At 47.9% G+C, this 22087-nt stretch overlaps 1 protein-coding gene across 1 annotated transcript in view; it reads right to left on the reverse strand.

The window, feature by feature from the left end:
- Nucleotides 1-2307: 2307 nt before the first annotated feature.
- Nucleotides 2308-22087, reverse strand: part of RGS5 (regulator of G protein signaling 5) — a 63636-nt gene continuing 43856 nt past the window's right edge. Inside the window, exons 4-5 of the mRNA XM_075002785.1 lie at nucleotides 13442-13608; nucleotides 2308-9024 (exon numbers count right to left, since the gene is read on the reverse strand). Of these exons, the coding sequence (XP_074858886.1) occupies nucleotides 8863-9024; nucleotides 13442-13608 (329 nt within the window). The 3' untranslated portion in view covers nucleotides 2308-8862. The remainder of the gene's footprint in view (nucleotides 9025-13441; nucleotides 13609-22087) is intronic.

Genomic DNA, 22087 nt, shown 5'->3' on the forward strand with positions numbered 1-22087 from the left:
TTGCTCATGATGTTAAAAGTACAATGATATCGAGCAAATATTCTGCATTAATTTTATTTGCCAGTCAAAGTTATGACTTCTTGTATTAGGACTCCAAAATTGAAATAGTTAAATAAATGCAAAGTAATGCATATTGGAAAATACATCCCAACTATACACACAACATTATTTGGTCTAAATTAGATGTTACCACTCAAGCAAGAGCTCTTGAAGTCACTGTGGAAATATCTGCTCAATGTTCAGTGTCAGTCAAAAAAGGTAACCCAATGTTAGGAAAGAGATAAGACAGATGATGTCATAGTGCTATGACATAAATCCACACCTCACCCCACCTTGAATACTGGTGTACATCTAGTCAGCATGTCTCAAAAATGTGTTGGAATGAAAAAAAGACAGGCCCATCACGTCTCTCCAATTTACCCGCATGGTGGCCAGCGTTCTGGGTTCCCTGTGCATGCTTGTGTCTGCAGGGTCAAGATCTTCCCCAAGCCACATTCTATGCAAGAGCAGTCTCTGGGCCAGCTGGCAGCAGGGGTGGCAGATTTGCAGAAATGTTGATGGTACCCAGAATGCCTAGTGCCCAAGGCCCCCCCCCCAGCAAACACCCACCCCCTCTACATGCCTGAAGCTCTGGGAGGGAGTTTGTGGGGAGGGAGGGGAGCAGACTTTGGGAGGGAGTTTGGATACAGGCTGTGGTGTGGAGCAGGACCAGGGATGAAGACTCTGCAGTGTAGATGTGGTGGAGGCTCCCACCACCCATGTCACTGATGGCAGCAGAGAGTTCTGAGGCAGGTACCCACCTCACCCCCTCCAGCAGCACACTCACATGGCACCATTGTTGCTGCACATACTCATAGGGTCCCTCTCAGGTCTAGCCAGTGCCTCCCCTGTGCTCATCCCTAAGCAGAATGTGTTTGTGTGGGGTGGGGGGTTACCATACTGCACATGCCTCCTTCCCTACTGTTGCCCCTCACCGTAGCCTCACACTGGAAGGTGGGGGATAGGGTTGCCCCTTGCCCAGCAAGGGATAGGAGTGGTGGCTGCAGGGGGGGCTGTGGAATGTGCTGCAAGACACTCACCCACGAAGCCCCTCCAGCAGTTGGTCAAGTGAAGTCCAGCCTCTCCCCTGGCTCTTCAGGAAGCCCCCTCATCATTGCTTCCCGGTGTGTACTGGGAGATGGGCTGCTACTTCTACTCCTCTACTCAGCCTGCTCCCCTCCTCTCTCCTGTCTCACAGGTACAGCAAGTGGGGGCCAGCTGCTGTGAGCCTGCTGCCTCTGGCATTACTCCTGTTTACAGCAAGAAGAAGCAGCCAGCTGGGTGGCCCATGAAGAAGCACACAGGCAGTCGCAGCTACCTGCTTTCAAACTCAGTGGCAAGCAGGGCCAAGGGAGAAACCCATCTCCAAACATTGCTGGAGCGGAGCCTCCAGCCTTGAATATTCATGGTGCCTGAGCATCTCATGCCCAAATAACTTGCAGCCTATGATGCCTCTTGTGTCTGGGCTGTGTCCTGTTCTGGCTCCTCACTGGCTGTTGTGCTAGAAGGGACCCGGGCTGCTGGAGAGAGTTTGGCTTGGCTGTATTCTGTGTCATGCTGCCACAGGACCAGTCCTAGCCAATTGGCAGCCCTGGGAAGGGGCTGCCTGGGAACAAAGCGCTCACCCAGGAGCGTGGACAGTGCCGCAGGGACCAACCCTGGATCATGGGCAGTTAGGGGCTTTTTGGTGGTCCCTTGAAAGTGATGGCTCCAGGCAACTGCCTGGCTCACCTGCCCCTAGGTCTGGCTTTTTGCTGCCCTCTTTGGTCATAACTGGTGTTCTTTGAGCTGTGTTGCTAATGTCCATTCCACATTCGATGTGTGGGCTTGCCACATGCACTGGTGCTGGTGTCTCCAAATATAGTTAATGTGCCATCTAGTTCCATCTCAGAGGAGATGTCATTGACAGTGGGCCATACCCCAGCCCAGTGGGTGCCTTCAGTGTCATCGGTACAGCAGCCAGTCCCCTCGTCTCTGAGTCAATGGCCTATTATGGCATAGTAACCCTGGGCCCATAGGGGTTTACCCAGGCATCCCATCTCTCTCATATGTTGGGGGAGGGGCATCTGAGAAACCATTGGTGGCAGCCTGATGTCCCCCTGCTGAGTTGACAGTCCCAGAGCAGAACTTGTCCTGGGCACCTGAAAGAGGCTGCTTTCATTTGGCTTGCTAGTAAAAGCCATGTCCTGGGAATGCTTTGCTGAAGCCAAGCCCGGTATCTGATCATAGAGCAATGAAGTAAATAAACAAGTCAAAGAATCATGGCAGTGATAACACTTTTATATTCTGGTTACACTGAAGATAAGAGACATATTACATCAGAAAACCAGTTGGTCTACATGGCAAATGGGTGTGGATGGAGAAGAGTATCTTCAGGAACCACTTAACACCCTACAAGACAAGCCCTGTCATGGGAATTGACCTATACCAACGTTCACCCCTTGCAGTGGGATGTGATTTGTTTGACCTCACATGATGGTGACATCTTCAGTGCACAAAGGGCAGATTTGAAGCGATTATGGTCCTAAAGATTCTCCAGGTTGTGTACCATCAGCACAGGGTATTTCCACAGCCCACTCAAGGCAGTTAACAGCACAGGCATGATGCAATAGATACAGGCTTTAAACAATGCAAAATGAAAATGGGTCTCATTGAGAAGGAGGGAGCCTACCAACCACACACAGGCAAGTGGCCACAACCCAGTGGCCAGGAGGCAGTTCGTGCAGTAGGAGAAGCCAAGAGAGGGGCATTTAGTTCAGTGATTGCTCTGCCAGAACTCTGGAACTACTGATGTCACATGAAAGAAATACACAGAGATCAAGAAGTACAGTCTGGAACTGCCTTGCCAGGAGAGGGTCCCTGGCCAGTGGCCTTTCCCCAGTGTAGTACACCCCCCCTTGCTTTTCTTCTAAAGATAATAGCTGCTGCTCCAAGAAAGAAGTCGTCATATATCAACACAGTGAAAAACATTATAGGAAAATACCCATGAAAGGCTTAGTTTTAATACAATAAAATATTTGAAAGCCTATTTCTACTCGGTGCTCATGGCTGTGAGAGGCAACGGGCAAGTGTGAGAAAGGAGCAATCATGTTGTTAACTAATTTGCATTTAAATGATACATTTTGATTCACTGACACTAAGGAGCCATGTGAAGTTAACATGATAAACATATATAATTTGTATATAAGAATACAGATATATAATGTTGTATATATTATGCTGATATATGTGTAAAACAATAAAAGCATGAGTAACAGAACCTGATATATGCATAAAACAATAAAAGTAGGAGTCACATAACCTATATAAAATACTTGACAACAAACATATTATAGATGGCATCGGTCCCCTAGCAGATGTTGCTTGGGTTTCAGAATTATCTGCTTTGTCTTTAGATGGTGTCATCCGTCATATTTCCAACTATCTTTATGCCAGAGTGAATAAAAGTTAATAGTCTACACAAACACAGCTTTTAGAAATCCTATATGTTTCTGAGGGCACATGAACTGGACCATCCGTAGCTAATGGAGAACTAGGCTAAACTGGACATAAGTATCTGAAGAGGTTTAGGTTTTTTCATAGCAGAAGTGGAGTCTAGGAGGGATTTCTCATATATTACACTTTCAAAAGAACTCAAACCCAGGCCCAAGGCCTCTTGCTGCCTCGGTGCTACCAGAGGTGGTTGTGATACCACTATTTGTGCTGCCAGCATGTGAAACACCAAAGCAGTTTTTAGGTTACAAACCACATCTCAGTACAGAGCCACCCAGCACACCACTGTACTATTCTAATACAGCCAACATCTGTTTCTTATGAGAATGGTGGCCTGTGCTTTCATGAGACAAAGAGGGATTTTCAAAGGAGCATTATGTAGGGAGAAACCTGGTTGGCTGGGGAAGAACACAGGCTAGTTAGCAAAATAACCCACAGCACTTTTCACAGTCCCAGCTGACAGGCCCAGTCACCCTACCTCTGGTACCCATGATTCCTATGGCACATTGGTTGTCCATAGCATCCATCTTTCCTTTTAATGAGTGCAATGCACGGTCAGGCCCACCAACGGAGGGTGGGGGAAAGCGGGCAATTGTATAGGGACCTGGTGGATTAAAGGGTGCCCAGGGCTGCTGCCGCCACCCCATCCTTTCAACTAGCGCTGCTGTAGAGGCATGGCACCAGCTGCTGGAACCAAGCCCCTGAGCTCTGATATGCGAAGCAGCAGGAGGTGGGGCAGCACTCCCTGTTGCTTCATACTCAGGTCTGTACAGAGGCAGCAGCTTGCAGAGCAGAGTTTCCTGCTGCTTTAAATCCCCCCTCAGATCAGCCAGGCCTTCCCAACCAGCTCCTCCACATTCCTCGCCGTTCTGGGGTTTCAGTCTCCCCAGCTCGACCCCATGGCCTCTTTGGGTAGTGAGTTCTACAATGCCTTATTTCTTCTGGTTGGAGTCATTATTCCTATGGTAACTTTTAAAAATATACATTATAACTTTAAAAACAACAAGAAATCCTGTTGCACAGTATAGACTAACAGATATTTTGGGGAATAAACTTTCATGGGCAAAGACCCGCTTCGTCAGATATATGAGTGGCGGTTCCAGAGGAGGGTCTAAATTTATAGGCTCATGTAAAGTAGGGAGTCCAAGTCAAGAGGAGGGCCAGAGGTGTCAACTCATGCATCTGATGAAGCGGGTCTTTGCCCATGCAAGCTTATGCTCCAAAATATCTGTTAATCTATAAGTTGCCACAGGACTTCTTATTGTTTTTTGAAGATGCAGACTAACTGGGCTACTCCTCTGATCATTGTAACTTTGGCTTTTGTTTTTACTGGTAGTTCACATCCTCACATACTCTACACACATCAGAATGAATTGTTCACATGAATGAAAAAAAAAAGAGGGAACATGTCACTGGTGCATGTGCAGCATATATCTGGTGGACCATTGTGTGTGTGGGCGGGGGCAGGGGAGGGCATTGTTTGTTCTGTCCCAGGGCCCAGAATTGCTACCTGTGCACAGTCGTGACTTCACTGTAAATAGGCAGCTTGCCGAAACTTGTTCTCCTATGTAAATTGCCTTGCAGCAGGATTCATGGGACAAAGATTGCATGCTTTGGAATCCAAAGCAGATGGCTACAAAAGTGGGCTTTTAGGATCACATTTTCAAAAGATGAACTTGAGTTTTGGGTATGGAATGACTGCTCATGCATGTTTGCATGGTCAAACTGGCTCAAAACTACCTATTTTGCAGGCATACATGTGATAACTAGGCAAACAAACAGCAGAGCATGTTAAAATTTAGAAATTGACTGGAACTATCTCTGTGAGTATCCGTATGCTCAAGTATGCCTGTAATGTTCACATGTGTATATAGAGAGATGTGCATTTTAAGCACCATACAAAGAATCAGCCAAAGCAGATACATCACACAGAAGAATGACTTTTTAACTAGAGAACTGGATACATACAGGGTAAATAATCTCAGAGATGTCGCTGTATTAATCTGTAGCTTCACAAAAATGCAAGCAGTCCTGTAGCATGTTAAAGACTAACAATTTAATTTATTAGGTAATGAGCTTTCACAGATAAGACCCACTTCACCAGGACCTAATAAATTAAGTTGCTAGTCTTTCAGCTGATACAGGGCTGCTTGCTTTTTGTGGCTACATGAAGACACCTGAAAGAGGTTACTTAAATTAACAAGAAGTCATCTACTGATGACTTGGGGCAGGTTTTACTGGAGAGAGGAGGGGTTAAACATATTGCCAATTAAGACAAGATTTGTCTGGTTCATTTGTGACTACAGATTTGAATTTGTGATGTACCACTGAGAAGTATTTCAGTCTCTGCAGTGCCATCTTAAACAAGTAAGTGACATGTTGGAATCTTTCTGCTGAGAGACAATTTTAATCTTCATTTGTGTGTGCACTGTATGGCTCTCAATGTTATGTGGAGACATGCTGAACCAGATAACTTCTTTAAGAGACCTACACTAACATCTGTGGAATTACATGGGAAGGCTATGTGTCCCAGTGGATGTATATTTACCCTACAACTGCTGAACTAGTTTTGGTCTTAGTTCTGTTCTATGCCTAAGCTACAAGGCTTCTGTTGTGGGATATTTTCTACTTTAATCATTGCCTTTCTCAAGCAGAGAGGCAAGAGATGTGTGAGGTTCCTTTGCGATGGGCTAGACCAATTGTGATATTGTGCTGGACTACATTTCAGGCTGACTGACAGAAAGATTACATCTTTGTAGATGGGAAAGAAATGAGAAAACAAGGCAGTGGCCTAGTCTCAAGGCCTCTGACTTTCCCAGGCCATTTGCTTTTGAGAAAGAAAATAAATGCATTAATGCAGCCTTTGTTTCCTGGAACATTCAGCGCAATTACACATGTATTTTTATTCTGTCACCATAGAAATGAGGTATAAATATTGGAGAGGATTTTTTTATAGTTTGTGTAAGTGTGGAAAAGGTTTGCAAAGCCATTGTTTATTTTATTGCATGTTGCACACAGTCTCCTATGATTTGTATTGTCAGATCTGGATTCTAAGCGTGGGTGGCCTGTTTAAATTACCAAGAGTTTTGAAAAATTTTTAAAAGTGAAAATGCTGGAGCTATGAAGGCTGTGGAAACTGATACCCTGTATTTAGACACAGACAAGCTGTGGCACTGCAGGCTTCCTACCTTGGCACATACAAAACCACCTGGAGAAGAGACATTAATGCTAAGTCCTCTGCACCAGCAAGGAAGCCAGTTACTGACAATCATGCTGCTGATTGATACTTAGCTTGAAACTGGTTTGAGACCCCAGCTTTATTTGACACATCTCCTCTCCTCCCCCTCCATAGTCTGCCGATGGTCACAATTTCTGGGGGCTGCCGAGCTTGGCTGGAACCAAGGGAAAAGGCTAACATCTGTGAGCTGTAATATTTTTCAAAATGAGACAAGTTTTGCACCTTCCAGAAGTACCACCACTCTTCCCATCCAACTTGGCCACAAGCTGGCTAACTGTGTCAGTAAAACAAATATGCATGCCCCAGCTAAAGAGAATGAGGCATGTGGACAGAAGGAAATGGACAGCACAAAGTTCAGCACCATTTGCTGTGTGTTCAAGAAGGCGGGGTTTTATTTCCCCTATTTCCCTGATGACATTTCTGCCGTGCTGTTCTCAGCACCTAACCCAAAGGGTTTCTATTGGCCAGGTTTTTTCAACAATTTTTACCTCCTGCGTTTTACTTTATCTTTTGTGTTTGTGCGGAACTCTCACTTTGGCACAGTGCTCTCAAAAGATTAGTGGGGACAGAACTTCACCAGCAGAATAACCCACACTGGTGAGTTGAACACACCTTTAAACACCTGAGGAACATCAAATAAGGCTAGTAGGGGGTTGTCTATGACTCTGGGCATGACAAGCCCACTAAATCCAATGCAGACAGAGCTCTTGGCTGCTAGGCTCCAGTCCCATGTTTTGGATAAATGGGTTTTGTTTTATTCTTCTCCCTGTCTCCAGTTCAAAAGGAGTGCTGTTTGCTCTAGCAGAGGCATTGTGTTGAAGGGCCTGTCACTCAAAATAGCCTCCCACAGCACACTGGCAACAGTAAGTATATTACTAGTTCAAGTGCGCAGTCTGGGATCTCTAATTATGTCACATACCTGGGTATGGCACAAGTAGAACCATCATTGATACCAGTTTGTGACTCTCATCCTACCTGTCTTTGTCTGCACAGCAGCTGTTTTGAAAAGATAACCTTGTGCCTTCCATGCTGTTTGGTCAGTGCATGCTGGGGAAAACTCCATAGTGCTTCTGTGCCTGCAAACATGCTCAAAAGCAGCACGTGGGGCCATGCTCCTGCTTGAAAGGCAAGGAGGAGAGAGGCAGGCCAAAAGTCATGTGGACATTGCTTCACACTTCAGTTGCAAAGTGTCGGGCAATCTTGTAGGATGCACATGGAACAATGGAATCGAGAAACCTGCATCATGGGAGGCTTTGCAAACCCTCCCCAAAGCACCTGCAGCCAGTTGCACAGAGGGATACCTAGCCACAGTACACTGCTCTGTGTTGATGCAAGAGCTGTTAGTTGTGGATGCCCTCTGCAAACCCAAGGAGCAGAGTGTGAAGATGCACAGTGGTTTAATTAAAGCCATTGCTGTACATTAATGTAACTTTGTCAAAAAAACTTAATAGTTTGGACGAGACCTAGGAACTGTGATCTCTGCAGGTCACAGCCCTGCATAACAGATGATCATCAATGCTCTTGCAAGCCTCTTTGGAATCTCCAGGGAGTCTCTTTGGACAAGCTTACTGTCAACTGGCTGCCAATATGACTCTCAGTAATGCGGTCTAACAGCAATGCAGAGATGGAAAAAAATACCCAAAAAGTTACTTGATGAAAAGTGAAGCTGTTTTCATTTCTGGATATTTGAGTACAATCTAGACTTGATGCGTGTGTACTTTTTCTTAAGTAGCTTTCCAAAGGGACAATGGTGACTTGTACTTAAGTATATCCCCACTCTAGTAGCTGTACTTTTACTCAAGTAACTTTCTGGGTACTTTTTTGACCTCTGCAGCAATCGGTAAAATCACTAGGCCTTTTTCGTAACAGGGGCCTTAGGAAGGGAGAACATAGAAGAGGAGAGAGATGACACATAAGTGAGAGTCCAGAACAATACAGAAGAAGTTTAGCAAAGCAATTGAATTTTTTCTCAATTTGATTTCTTTAAGGCAAAGGAGCAACAGACAGAAGGTAGGTTTTGGAAATAGGCAATAGCATGGTTCACAGCAAGTGCCTACCTAGCAGTGAATACATTATACAGCCTTGCTACATTACTATTTGATTAACTCGTGATAAAACTCTGACCGCACAAATCTGGGCAGAGAGTCCTTCTCCATTAGGGCAAAGATTCGCTTCTGAGCCTCACTGAAGCTGTCTGCTGATGGCTCCATCAAGTTCTTCATGGTCACAGCTTTGGTGCTGTGGTCGATATTCACCTGTGACAAAGACACAAAGGGAAGTGAACAGGGCAAGGACTCAGTGCCATGAGCAGGGTAGTGGGACCCACGTGACACTATCCAGATATAGACGTGCAAAGAGCAAGGTAAGTTTAACTGGGTATTGACGGACATTGATCATGACTCCATAGTGCAGGTGGAACATTGTTCTGTCCCTGAAGAAAAGATTCAAGCTCTTATTTTTATATGAAAAAATAACATATACACTCCCTAGACTTAGATCACGTTTAACCCTGTGATTAGACACAGGCAAGTGAACCTATTGTGCTTGTAGAGGTAATTCTACCAGTCGCCACAGTGCCTCTACAGTTAATTTGCATGTAACATCCCTATTGACGTTAATGATCCAGTGGTCTGAGGGAAATGACCCATGGGCCTCAGTGCTGGACAGGCAGAGCACAGGGGAGCGTTCTAGCATAGAAACCCTAGGGTGGGGGGTCTCCCCATCTCCTCCTGCACAGAAAAACATTGCACTGACACAGCCCTCTAAACATGCAAGTTAGGGGGTACACTCAGCAGGGCACTTCAGCTGCTTTGCCCTACTCTGGTAATACAAGCAGCTTTACTCCCAGTGTAACTAACCAGTGTACTCTGACTTCTTTGGGTTGATTTGGTGCCCTAGGGATTCTGTTCTCAGAAATTCAGCTACAGAGGAATTGTCTAATGTCAGTGCTGACTATTACCCTCCCCTTGCCAACAATGCATTTTCTAGTATTCTCATCAAGATTCTACTTTAAAGTCTGTGAATGCAGATTTTTCAAAGCTAGGAAAATTCACAGACAAAATCTAAATTAAAAACCATTATCTTTGATTTTAGTTCTAGCTCTGTCAATGACTTGGGGACCTTAGGCAAGGTACTGTCCCCTCTGTCTCCTTTCACCCATCTTCAAAATGGGCTTAATTTTACCAACCTGCTTTGTAAAGCACTTGTGGATGGAGACTGCTAGGTAAGAGCTGTGTCAATAAGAGGGTGGTGAAGCACTGGAACTTGTTACCTAGAGAGGTGATGGAATTTCCATCCCTAGAGATTTTTAAGTCACAGCTTGACAAAGTCCTGGCTGATTTAGTTAGGGCTGATCTTGCTTTGAGCAGGGGCCTGGACTCGATCACCTCCTGAGGTCTTTTCCAGCCCTAGGATTCTATGATTCCATTTAACTCTTCAACATGCTTAGATTTCCCTTAACTCTCATTCTTCTGGCTTTATTATAGTGGCATGCGGGACCACTATAGTTAAGGTTCTACCAAGACATCTGTTTAAAGGCTGACCTCTGTAAAGTTTATGTACTTATCTGTAGCTGGATTCATTTCAATTTGGTGTGTCTCGGGAGGCTGAGAGGGAGGGTTAATGATTCAAGTTTGGAGCCATTTCAACTAACAAATCTTGAGATGTGAGACCAAACAATTTAAAGTGTTTCTTGGGGGAGGGGAATGGGGGTTTTCCCAGACCTGGAGAGCCAGCTATTGATGTCAGGTGGGTCAATATGATCTCACTCTCTGGAGTTTTACCCAAAATAATGCGTGTTGTCCATTGAACCTTGGGGGCCCAAACTAAGAACAGTAGTTAGGAATAAGTACATTTGTACATAGCATGTGCACCAATACTGAGTTGCCGGGGTGCATTAGTAATTCAGATATGGTGTCATTGGAATTAGGGGATTCCCTGTTACAGGTGCCCCACAAAACAGTTTTTCTTTAACTGCCTTGTATTAATAAACTGTAAGGTGTGAAGGACTGGATGAATCAACCTCATTATCGACAGCACCTTCTGTGAACCTACCAAAGTGAAGTGAATCACAGCCCCTCCCCCCAGTTTAAGACAAAAGATATTTTAGACTAAGTGATCGGCGGTTGCTACGATTTGTGTCATGAATGGCAATTTTGTGAACCCCCTTACACCCTCAGCTCTGCACCCCTGAACCCTCCAGCTCTGCCAGTGTGCCCTGACTCCTTGCATGCTCAGCTCTGCCAGTGCACTCCACCCACAGGTACCTCCAGGTCTGTCAGTGTACTCCAGCATAACTGCACCTCCTGGCTGGAGGGTGCCAAAGCCCATGCTTCTCAATCCACTTCTGCCAGTGCACCCCCGAGTTCCCCATGCCATTGGTTCTTACAGTGCACCCCAAAACCTCATCATCCCTAACTTTTCTTCTGTGCCCTAATCTTTGTACAGCCCATCTACCCTTCTGCCCAGACCTGACAGTGCATTCTAGACCCGTACCTCAATCCCACTGCATCCCAACCTGCCTGAACTCCACAGTTCTACAAGTGTGTCCTAAGCCCACTGCATGCCAGCCTCCTGCATTCCAGGTGCTGCCAGTGCTTCCCAATGACCTTGCACCCCAGCATCTTTCCATTGCACCAGGGACTGCATGTGAATTGGCTTATGGGAGGTAATAATGGCCATAGAGACATTTGCCTATCAGGGAATAAGGACTTGAGGGAGATGCAGTCCATTTTTGTTGTGGGGAGGGCTGGGTAAAGGGACATGGCTGGGGAAGCCTGCCAAAACAGGGCTGGTGGGATGCTGCTGGTATGTGTGTGTTGGGTGGGGGGCAGAATTGTCTCAGTATGTTAATTGCGGGGCATAAGTACAGCTGTCTAAATGGCTACCAACTTCCACCAGCAACATTTTTCCTTTAAAAAAATCTAGGAAATTCAATGGGGGGAAAAAAAACTACATTGATGCAGGGTTCAGGTCGCCTGTTGGTATGTTGAAAGTGTTAGCTGGAATACTGTGGGGGGAGAGTCCCTACCTCAATCCCGTTGTGTGGATTGTAAAAGGAGATGAAATGCTTGCTCATTTCAGCAGCTGTGGGATTGGCGGAGGAAAGGTATGCATAGAGGGATGTTGTTGAAAGAGGGTAGAGATAATGTTGCATGGGAAATCTTAACTGTGCATTTCCTGTTTCTTACAAATTTGAGTTTTGTGCAAGTGAGCTTTCTGCCACAGGACAATGTATCACCAAGCAGCCATAAATATATGTTAACATAGCTTTTTGCCATGGATTAATAGTTTTGCAATAATTATGACATTGCTGTAATGTTATTTCCCTTCAATTACCTACACAAACACTCAACTTTAACATTATCTTACCATAGTTTGCGTGAGAATATACATAGAGAGAAAACATCAGATGAGCAACTGTGACTTTCAGGCTGCCTCTCCTGCCTTTTTTCACTCTTGTTTGTTTGGACCATAGGGCTTCTCCACAAGAAGAAGATTGGTGAATTTCCTGCACCTGTCCTGTCACTGCTGGAAATTATGAGATTCCCTGGATGGAGCTAAGAAAGAGGGAAGGTGGAAACTGGAAACAAGCCTTGTGCTTGGAGAAAGGAGGCAGATCCACTGATGCTGGGGGCAAAGGGAGGGGAGGCAATTGTCACAGGGCCTGGCAATTCAAAAGTGCCCAGGGTTCCAGCTGCTTCTGTAGGATGGAGTGATGCTGAGAGCTGGCTGTCCCATCTCCATCCCTTCTGTCCCAGAACCTGACCCTTCTGAGAGTGCAGAGCTGCCCTCTCACTTTGCCCAGGGGCCCAGTGAGGCTATTGGTGTGCTGTAAAGAGGGAGCACCTGGGTTAGGAGACAGGCTTGCAGCAGCATTATGAACTGCAATGAGTCTTTGGAGGCTTGTGGTCCAAGAGACGATCATACTAACTAAGGCAGGAGCTTGAATAAATGCTTTTATGCATTTTGTAGGCTTTTGATACTGGGTCTTTCCAGTGCCCTAGGGCCACAGCTGTGAGGGTTAGACACAGTTTGGAGGTGTAGGTCTGGGTAAGGGCCAGGTAAAAGTGACATGCTGGTTGCCAGTGTGAGTGACAGGCAAGCTAAGGATGGTCTGGCTGGGCGGGGATGGAGGTGGGAGGAAGGGCTTGCGGGAAGTTTAGGCTGTGTTAGAGTTCAGTGAGAGCTGGCTGTTCCTGAGAGGTGTCAGAGACACTGAGGTGTCAGTGTGCATACACTGAGGCAGGTACGTTAGTGAGCCATCACCATAAAGATAAACCTGTTGCTGGCATCACAGATTCTTTAAATATAACTAAATATTTGCAAATTCTCACATGTTCCAAACCAGTGTAAGCCAGGTATCCTGTTCACTAGCTCTACAGAGGAATGGAAGCTGGTGCAACAAAAGTGCAGGCACCAGACTTGCATGGTGACCCTTCCCTCTACACCAGTGTGGAGCTTAAGGCTCCACTGATCATGCCTTTGGATTGTAGACCGGGTGGGTGGAATCTGCTCCAATTTCCACACATTTTCTATGGCTCTTCAGTTCTAGACACGATGCCAGTGTGGCTTTCAAATAAGCAAAATGTGAGCAATTTGCTTTGATAGTATCAGTTCTTGGGTCATGTCTCCCTCCCTCTCCACATCAATCACCCCTCTGACTGGACTGACCTCTTTAGGTGCCTCCGTCTGGATGAACTCCTCATAAATTTTCTTGGCTTTCTCAGCCATCTTGGTGAGGGATTTGATTTTTTTATATTCTTCACATGCAATCCAGAACTCAATGTTCTCCTCACTGAATTCAGATCTAAGGAAACTCCTGAAGCCAGCAAGCCCATCTGCTCAGAGAGAAAATTGAGAAAGGCTCCTTTCAACATCCCACTCCCCGGTACAATCAGCTGGAAGAAATGAATTTGCCATGGCTGGGGATGTTTGGGAGTGGAGGGAAAATGCAGCCATCAAGACCAGGCACATTCGTCTCTGCCAGACCCAACTTTTGTTCAAGGTGCTTCCATTGACAATGTGAGATCATACTGCCATGATCTCTGTGTGAAGGCACAGATCAAGTGTTTAATCCCAGTGGTCTCATGCAGTTAACACACAGCAGACATTTAAGTTCTCTGTACATTGTGAACAGTCAGACTCCAATCCCAATCTTCTCTCACCTTAGTAGCAAGCTTTTTTCAGTTGGGAATGTACTTAACTCCTTAGCAAACAAGCTCAGCATGACTCAGGTGCTTGACTTGGCATTCCTGCTCTGGGACACCTGGGCCCTACGGAAACATCACATCTGAACCCAGACTCAGATTTTAACTTCTTATCTGGCTTCTGTCTCTGCAAGGCCCAAATCCCCAGTCTGGGCCTTTCTACGAGTTTTGTCCTGCATGTCTCAAATCCAGGGGGGGAGGACAATAGGGAGCTGCATAGATGTGCCAGAATGCCTTGGACTGTATTTGGAGAAAAGAGTCTGTGTATGGGACTCTCTGCTTGATTTACAGGGAAGGACAGATGGACAAATGGTACAAGAGCAGAGAGTACAGAAAATATGTGGAGGGGTCAGACATTCCCCTAATACCCCTGCCTGGCAGTGCAGAAGTATGGAGAATGGGGATCCCTACACCCCTGGCTGGCAGCACTTTGAGGTGGTATGGGGGACAACTGCCCAGCTCCTGCAGGGAAGGGGTTACAGCAGTCTGGAGGCATCCTGTGCAGCACCCCATCCACCTGGAGAGAGGCTTGTGAAGAGTGAGTCAAAAGGAAGTTTGCTGGAGCAGCCCTGTATATCAGGAGCTGCTTGGCAGGCTAGGGAGGGTGCAGGACTGGCTCCCAGCAGGGGAGAAGCACCTTACATGGAGCAGTGTTGGGCAGGCTAAGGGGAACTAGGGAGAGGCTGCAGTCTGACAACTGCCCAACTGCTGGACCTGATACAAAGGGGTCATGGAGGAAGTGTCCCAGGAAACAGGAGGCCGTAGATGGGGAGAGAGGAGAAAGGTGGGGACAAAGCTTCTGCCACAGGGTCCTTGGCTGGGGTCCAGATAAGTGCGCAGACCTGGGTCCTTCCCCTTCCCCATTGCACTGCACCTAGCCACACGAAGGAGTGGCCATTATGGTCAATGGCTTGTTCCTGAGGTGAAGGGCTAGCTGACGCTGCCATTGACTCCAGTGGTGGGTGTATGGAGGCAGGATTGCTAGTATCCCTGGAGGGGGATGAGAGACTCTAGTGGGCATTGCTGGAGGGTAGTGTCCAGAAGAGGATGCTGTGACCCTGGTAATGATGCAGGTCTGGACTTGAACAGCAGGGGACACATTGGCTAGAAGGAGGTGCCAATCTGAAGCTCAGCTTTCAGCAGAGTACCTGGCCATTGAAATATTACAGGTAATCTAGTCTCAGGTTTCACTAGTGCACACCCCACCCCGTGCTTCCATTTTCTTGAGGGACATCACTGAATGTTGCTCTGACATTCTGTCTGCAGCAGGAATTTGGGGAGCTGCATCTGCTGCATTGTCCAGGGTTAGAGAATGCCTTAAATAGATTGTAAAATATATTTTATGAATGGATAAATATGTTCTTAATATATGCTTTAGTAATTGAACTCAAACCTAAAAGTCATTTTATAACACTTGCTCTCCAAAAAAAAAAATATCCCTGAGTGACCAGTAGGAGATGCTGCAGTGGTGAGTTCAGCCCCTTTACAGGTGGAATGGTGGTGTGGGTTCCCCTTGTGCACCTGACTGGCAGTCCTGTGTGATTGAAATGTTGTATTTTGAACATTTGGAAGGACTAGAGCGTTTTGAAGATGAAACCATTCACCTTCATGAATCCAAACTGTGATTTTTTTTTTTTCTGCAAGTAAAGGAGTCCTCTGAAAGTTGTTGTCAGGATTGCATGCATGCACCTTTTCTCCCAGAAGCCAGTTCCTGTCCAACTCTTGCTCTTTAAGCCCTTCCAAAGTTGAACAATGCTCATGTACTCATCAGGTCTGACCACCTGCACACTGCAGGTCACGGAAGCTCACATACGTGTAACAGACCCCTAAGAGAAGGAGTTACTGTAATCCCCAAATCACGGCTTAAAGTCTTCTCATTACAGAGACTCCACCATTGACACTTATGTAAATCTGCAAATGACCCATGCCCTGTCCTGCAGAGTGAGGTGCTAACTGCACCCCCAATCCCATGCAGTCTCTGCCAGTCTGAATGAGGAGAAAATTCCTTCCTGACCCCATATCTGATGACTCAGTTGGATTCTGGGAGTGTGGGCAAGACCCACCAGCCAGACCCTTGGAAAGAATTCTGTCGTCAGTCAGAGCCCTCCCCATCCAGCATCCTATCATTGACCTTTGGAGGTATTTGCTGCGAACAGTCAGGCCACTGTAGGCAGATTCATCACATCCTCCCCTCCATAAACTCATTAATTGTGGTCTTGATGCTACTTACATATTTTAGTTCTGTCCACCTCCCACTCCTTTTGGGAGGTTGTTCCAGAAATTCATTCCTTTGATGGGTAGAAACCATCTCATTTCAAGCCTAAGTTTATTGATGGGCAGTTTATATCCATTTATTCTTATGTGTGTATTAGTGCTTAACTTTAATAACTCCCCTCCGTTCCTAGTGTTTATCCCTCTGATATATTTATAGAGAGCAATCACATTTTTCCCTCAGCCTTTGTTTGGTTTGGCTAAACTATCCAAGCTCTTTGAGTTGCCTTTCATAAGGTCAGTTTTCTATTTCTCTGGTCATCCTCCTAGCACTTCTCTGCACGTCTGTTTGAATTAATCTTTCTTATGTAAGGAATGTGCCTGCAGGAACACAATGCTGGTGAAGGCTGGGAGGAATGCATCTCCCAGAGATCATTTGCATGAGAATGCAAAGGTGTGTATATGTGATACCTTGCAAACAAAGCCTGATGGGTAGCAAGGAAGCAAGGGAATTTTGTTTATTGTAAACACATTGTTGTAAAATCACAATTTTTGTGAACACTCAGTATAAGAATTGTGAAATCTCACCAATGCTGGAAGTTGTTGTTGGAGGACAGGGCAGTCATCATAACTGGCTAAGGCATGGATTGCACAGGGCTCCCCTAGTCTAAAGCATTTTAAAGTAGAAAAGGATGAGTACTATTTGAGCCCTCTAGTGGGGGTGAGTTGGCTTTGTCTAAGCTTTGTCCAAATAGCCATAACCCTGGTTTGACTAGGTCTCTTCGCTTGTTAAACAAGAGGGCTCAATGCTAGTGTTTGTATTTTTTAAAAGATATTGCTTTGGTGGATAGTGAGAGCTGAAATCATAAGATGGCAGGTGAGACTACTAAGAGTTAAAATCACAGAGTTTTGTCTCAGGCCAAACTCATAGCAGGTAGATGATCAGTAGGAGGAGCAATGGGCAGTCAGCAGTTGGCAGGAAGCCGTGGACAAGTAGACAGCTAGCACAGCCATGGTGATGTATTTGTGGACTCTGGGTCTTGGACTGTACCGTGAGAAGTACACCCTATAAGTGTGGGGGGAGGGTAAAGGCAAAGAGCCCTCAGAAAGAGACTTGGGTCCTATAAAGTATTAGGATGGTACCTTGTTTAATGGGGTTTCTCTCTCCTTTGTTTATATATATTGCATGTGTCCTTGTGTAACCTTGGGTTAGACTATTGTTATTAAACAAGCTGTTTCTATCTTAGACTGTGCTTGCCAGAGGGGAAGAACTACCTTACAGGCACCCAGCAGGTGGGGTGAGATTGTCCCAGGTCACTGGGTGGGGGCTCGAGATGGTTGGTTGCATCGTTGACAGAAAACTCTCTAGGAGCTGAACCCAGCCACACTGGGCTTTAACCTGGCATTAATAAAACCTAGAGAGCATAAAGGTGTAATTGAAAGGACAACATCCCACAATAGCCCACTGCAGCCAGAGCCTAGGGGAGTTAGGTACATGGTTGCATGGGCTGAAAGATAACTATCTCTGGAAGCAGGGCTGGTGCTCAGAGCTGAAGGAAGTAGAGTATGAGTGGCAGAGCAAATGGCTGTAGTGAGTAGGTGTTGCTTCCATGGCAAGGGCTGGGGCTCTTCTTGATTGTTTGGTGCCCTTTCTCAACTTTATTGCTGCCTTTATTCTAGTTAGCTGCTGCACAAAAAATCCTGCAGGGCTATTAAATGCTTTAAAATAGAAAATACCTTACATCACTTTAAAAACCATAGCCCTGAACAAAGCTCACAGTCGTCTTCTGTTTTTCCTCACCCTATGCTGTGTCTACACGTGCCCCAAACTTCGAAATGGCCATGCAAATGGCCATTTCGAAGTTTACTAATGAAGCGCTGAAATGCATATTCAGAGCTTCATTAGCATGCAGGCAGCAGCGGCGCTTCGAAATTGACGAGCCTTGCCGCCGCGCGGCGCGTCCAGACGGGGCTCCTTTTCGAAAGGGCCCCACCTACTTCGAAGTCCCCTTATTCCCATGAGCTCATGGGAATAAGGGGACTTCGAAGAAGGTGGCATCCTTTCGAAAAGGAGCCCCGTCTGGACGCGCCGCGCGGCGGCAAGGCTCGTCAATTTCGAAGCGCCGCTGCCGCCCGCATGCTAATGAAGCTCTGAATATGCATTTCAGCGCTTCATTAGTAAACTTCGAAATGGCCATTTGCATGGCCATTTCGAAGTTTGGGGCACGTGTAGACACAGCCTATGGCTACGTCTACACGTGAAGCCTGCATCGAAATAGCTTATTTTGATGTAGCAACATCGAAATAGGCTATTTCGATGAATAACATCTTCACGTCCTCCAGGGCTGGCAACGTCGATGTTCAACTTCGACGTTGCGCAGCACCACATTGAAATAGGCGCTGAGAGGGAATGTCTACACGCCAAAGTAGCACACATCGAAATAAGGGTGCCAGGCACAGCTGCAGACAGGGTCACAGGGCGGACTCAACAGCAAGCCGCTCCCTTAAAGGGCCCCTCCTAGACACAGTTGCGCTAAACAACACAAGATCCACAGAGCCGACAGCTGGTTGCAGACCCTGTGAATGCAGCATGGATTCCCAGCTGCAGCAGCAGCAGCCAGAAGCCCTGGGCTAAGGGCTGCTGCCCACGGTGACCATAGAGCCCCGCAGGGGCTGGAGAGAGAGCGTCTCTCAACCCCTCAGCTGATGGCCGCCATGGCGGACCCCGCTATTTCGAAGTTGCGGGACACGCAGCTGTGTCTACACGTGCCCCAAACTTCGAAATGGCCATGCAAATGGCCATGAGCTCATGGGAATAAGGGGACTTCGAAGTAGGTGGGGCCCTTTCGAAAAGGAGCCCCTTCGGGATGCGCCGCGCGGCAGCAAGGCGCATCAATTTCGAAGCGCCACTGCCGCCCGCATGCTAATGAAGCGCTGAATATGCATTTCAGTGCTTCATTAGTAAACTTCGAAATGGCCATTTGCATGGCCATTTCGAAGTTTGGGGCACGTGTAGACACGGCCCTGATGAGGATAGTGACTTCGACGTCTCGCCGCCTAACGTCGAAGTTAACGTCGAAATAGCGCCCAACGCGTGTAGCCGTGATGGGCGCTATTTCGAAGTTAGTGCCGCTACTTCGAAGTAGCGTGCACGTGTAGACACGGCTTATGTGTCCTGTGTTCCAGTCCTATACCCTGCACTGGGTCTTCCTGCCTGGCTCCTGGCTTGTGTAGTTTGAGCTTTCAGGCCTCAAGAGGCCATCAGCTACAGATATTAAAGTTGGTCTCCAGAATCCCTTTTCAGGCACTAAGGTTGGGTCTTCCGTAATGCCTGCAGGAGGCACCAAGTGTCTTTGACACCCATGTACACTCTCTTTGTTCCAGAGGTGGGGAACCTATGGCCCATGTGCCAGATCTGACCTGCTGCTTCCTTTGATCCAGACGGCAAGACTTGTGCCCTTGCCACACCCTGCTGCTCCAGCCATTGGGAGTGTGGGGGGAACTCTGGCTGAAGCACAAGCACCAGCTCCTCGCTGAGGGAGGGTGAGGATCCCTGATGCTCATGGGCCTGATCCAGGCAAGCCAGGGCTAAATCTGGGCTGCAGACTCTGTCTGGTGATGGATGGGGTGGGAGAAGAAGATTTCTGCACTCCTCAGGGTACCATCCCACATTGTGGGCAATGGCTGTGTGCATGCATTTTGGATGGTCCCAGCATGGGTGGGTTCCCTGCAACACACACAGCCATGTGGAGACATGTGCATGCCCCCTGAGTTGTGCCAGGTAGGTGGCCCCATCTCCTGACCCACCTCAGCCCAAACTGTGGACCCCCCACCCCCACATGCTCTTGGAAGACCCTGTACCCCCATCCCCCTGCACCCTCATTCCCATCACCACCCTGCTCCTGTATCCACTTCCAGCCTGCACCCCTTTCCAGCCCCACAGCCCCACTTTCTCATGTGCCCTTCCTACCTGCCAGTTACATCCTACACCTCTTCCTCCCAACCCAGACCCCTCACACCCTCTACTGCTCTGCTCCTGCAACCACTTCCTGTACCTCCCCTTCATCTGCTCCTGGACCTCCCACCCAGACCCTGCACTCCCAGCCTGCTCCTGCACCCTATGTCCTCACCAGACCCCACTCTTTAACATGAGTTTCACACAATATGAAGCTGGCTCTCAGCGTGCCAAGCTTTCCACAGCTGCGGGCAGCCAGTCAGGCTAAAACCCCATTTCCCCTGCTTCCTAGTGCAGCACCACTCGACAGCTGTGCCGGTTCACCCCCGTTACACCCCCACTGGCTCAACACCCTTGACCCCAGCTCACCCCTCCCATATGCCCTGGCTTATGTCCCACAGTGGGGGGCTACATCTGCATGCCTGGGGCCCCCTCCAACCCCTGTGGACCCAGCTTCAATGCCCAGGCCCCAACCCCCACAGACCTGGACCCAACCCCTTTGCGGCCCCAGCTCACCCCTGCTGTGTGGCAGGTTCAGCAAATGGGGGCTACAACCCTCCCCAAGCACCCTGCCCCAATTTACCGCCCCCATTCAACTCCCCCACCTGGCTCAGCCTCTCCCCCCGCAGCCCCAGCTCACCCCACGAGGTACAAGGCTCCATTTGTCAGACACTGACAGCATGCACACAGGCTCTAACCACGCCCCCCCGCCAGCTCAACTCACCCCCACCCCGGTTAACCCCCATTCAATCCCCCGTCTGCCCAGCTCAGTCTCCCCTGTCCCCAGCTCACCCCCCCCACCCATACGGGGCTCCAGCTGTCAGCCACTGCAGGCACATGAGGCTCTACCCCCACCTTAACACCCCCCTCAACTTGCTTGTGTCTGGTATTTCTGTGGAGGACATCTGGCAACCCTATGAATGAGGGATGTACTAGGAGGCATCAGTGACAGCCCATAAACATTGGCAGAACACTGGTGTAGGACTGGCACAGAGCCATCTCTGCCCAGGTGAAACAAGTGTAGCTATGGTGGCCATTGGGGCCAGAGAAGGGCTCCCCTCTGCCTTCCCTGGACAGGGTTTGCTTGCAGAGGGTCAAGACCTGCTTAGGCTGCGTCTACACGTGCACGCTACTTCGAAGTAGCGGCAGTAACTTCGAAATAGCGCCCGTCACGTCTACACATGTTGGGCGCTATTTCGAAGTTGAAATCGACGTTAGGCGGCGAGACGTCGAAGTCGCTAACCCCATGAGCGGATGGGAATAGCGCCCTACTTCGACGTTCAACATCGAAGTAGGGACGTGTAGACGATCCGCGTCCCGCAACATCGAAATAGAGGGGTCCTCCATGGCGGCCATCAGCTGGGGGGTTGAGAGATACTCTCTCTCCAGCCCTTGCGGGGCTCTGTGGTCACCGTGGGCAGCAGCCCTTAGCCCAGGGCTTCTGGCTGCTGCTGCTGCAGCTGGGGGTCCGTGCTGCATATACAGGGTCTGCAACTAGTTGTTGGCTCTGTGTATCTTGCACTGTTTAATGAAAGTGTGTCTGGGAGGGGCCCTTTAAGGGAGCGACTTGCTGTTGAGTCCGCCCCGTGACCCTGTCTGCAGCTGTGCCTGGCTCCCTTATTTCGATGTGTGCTACTTTGCCGTGTAGACGTTCCCTCGCTGTGCCTATTTCGATGTTGGGCTGAGCAACGTCGAAGTTGAACATCGACGTTGCCAGCCCTGGAGGACGTGTAGACGTTATTCATCGAAATAGCCTATTTCGATGTCGAAACATCGAAATAAGCTATTTCGAAGTTGGGTGCACGTGTAGACGTAGCCCTAGAGTCCTGGGTGCAGGATGGGGCTGAGTGCAGCCCACAGGGCATTTGAACAGCGAAGACCTTTTCTCTGCCAGGAAGAAAGACCTGTCTGAGCAGTGTGGCAGGTCAGAAGCTGCAAGTGGCA

This window comes from Carettochelys insculpta, chromosome 9 (assembly GCF_033958435.1).
Source record: "Carettochelys insculpta isolate YL-2023 chromosome 9, ASM3395843v1, whole genome shotgun sequence".
Taxonomy (NCBI): Eukaryota; Metazoa; Chordata; order Testudines; family Carettochelyidae; genus Carettochelys; species Carettochelys insculpta.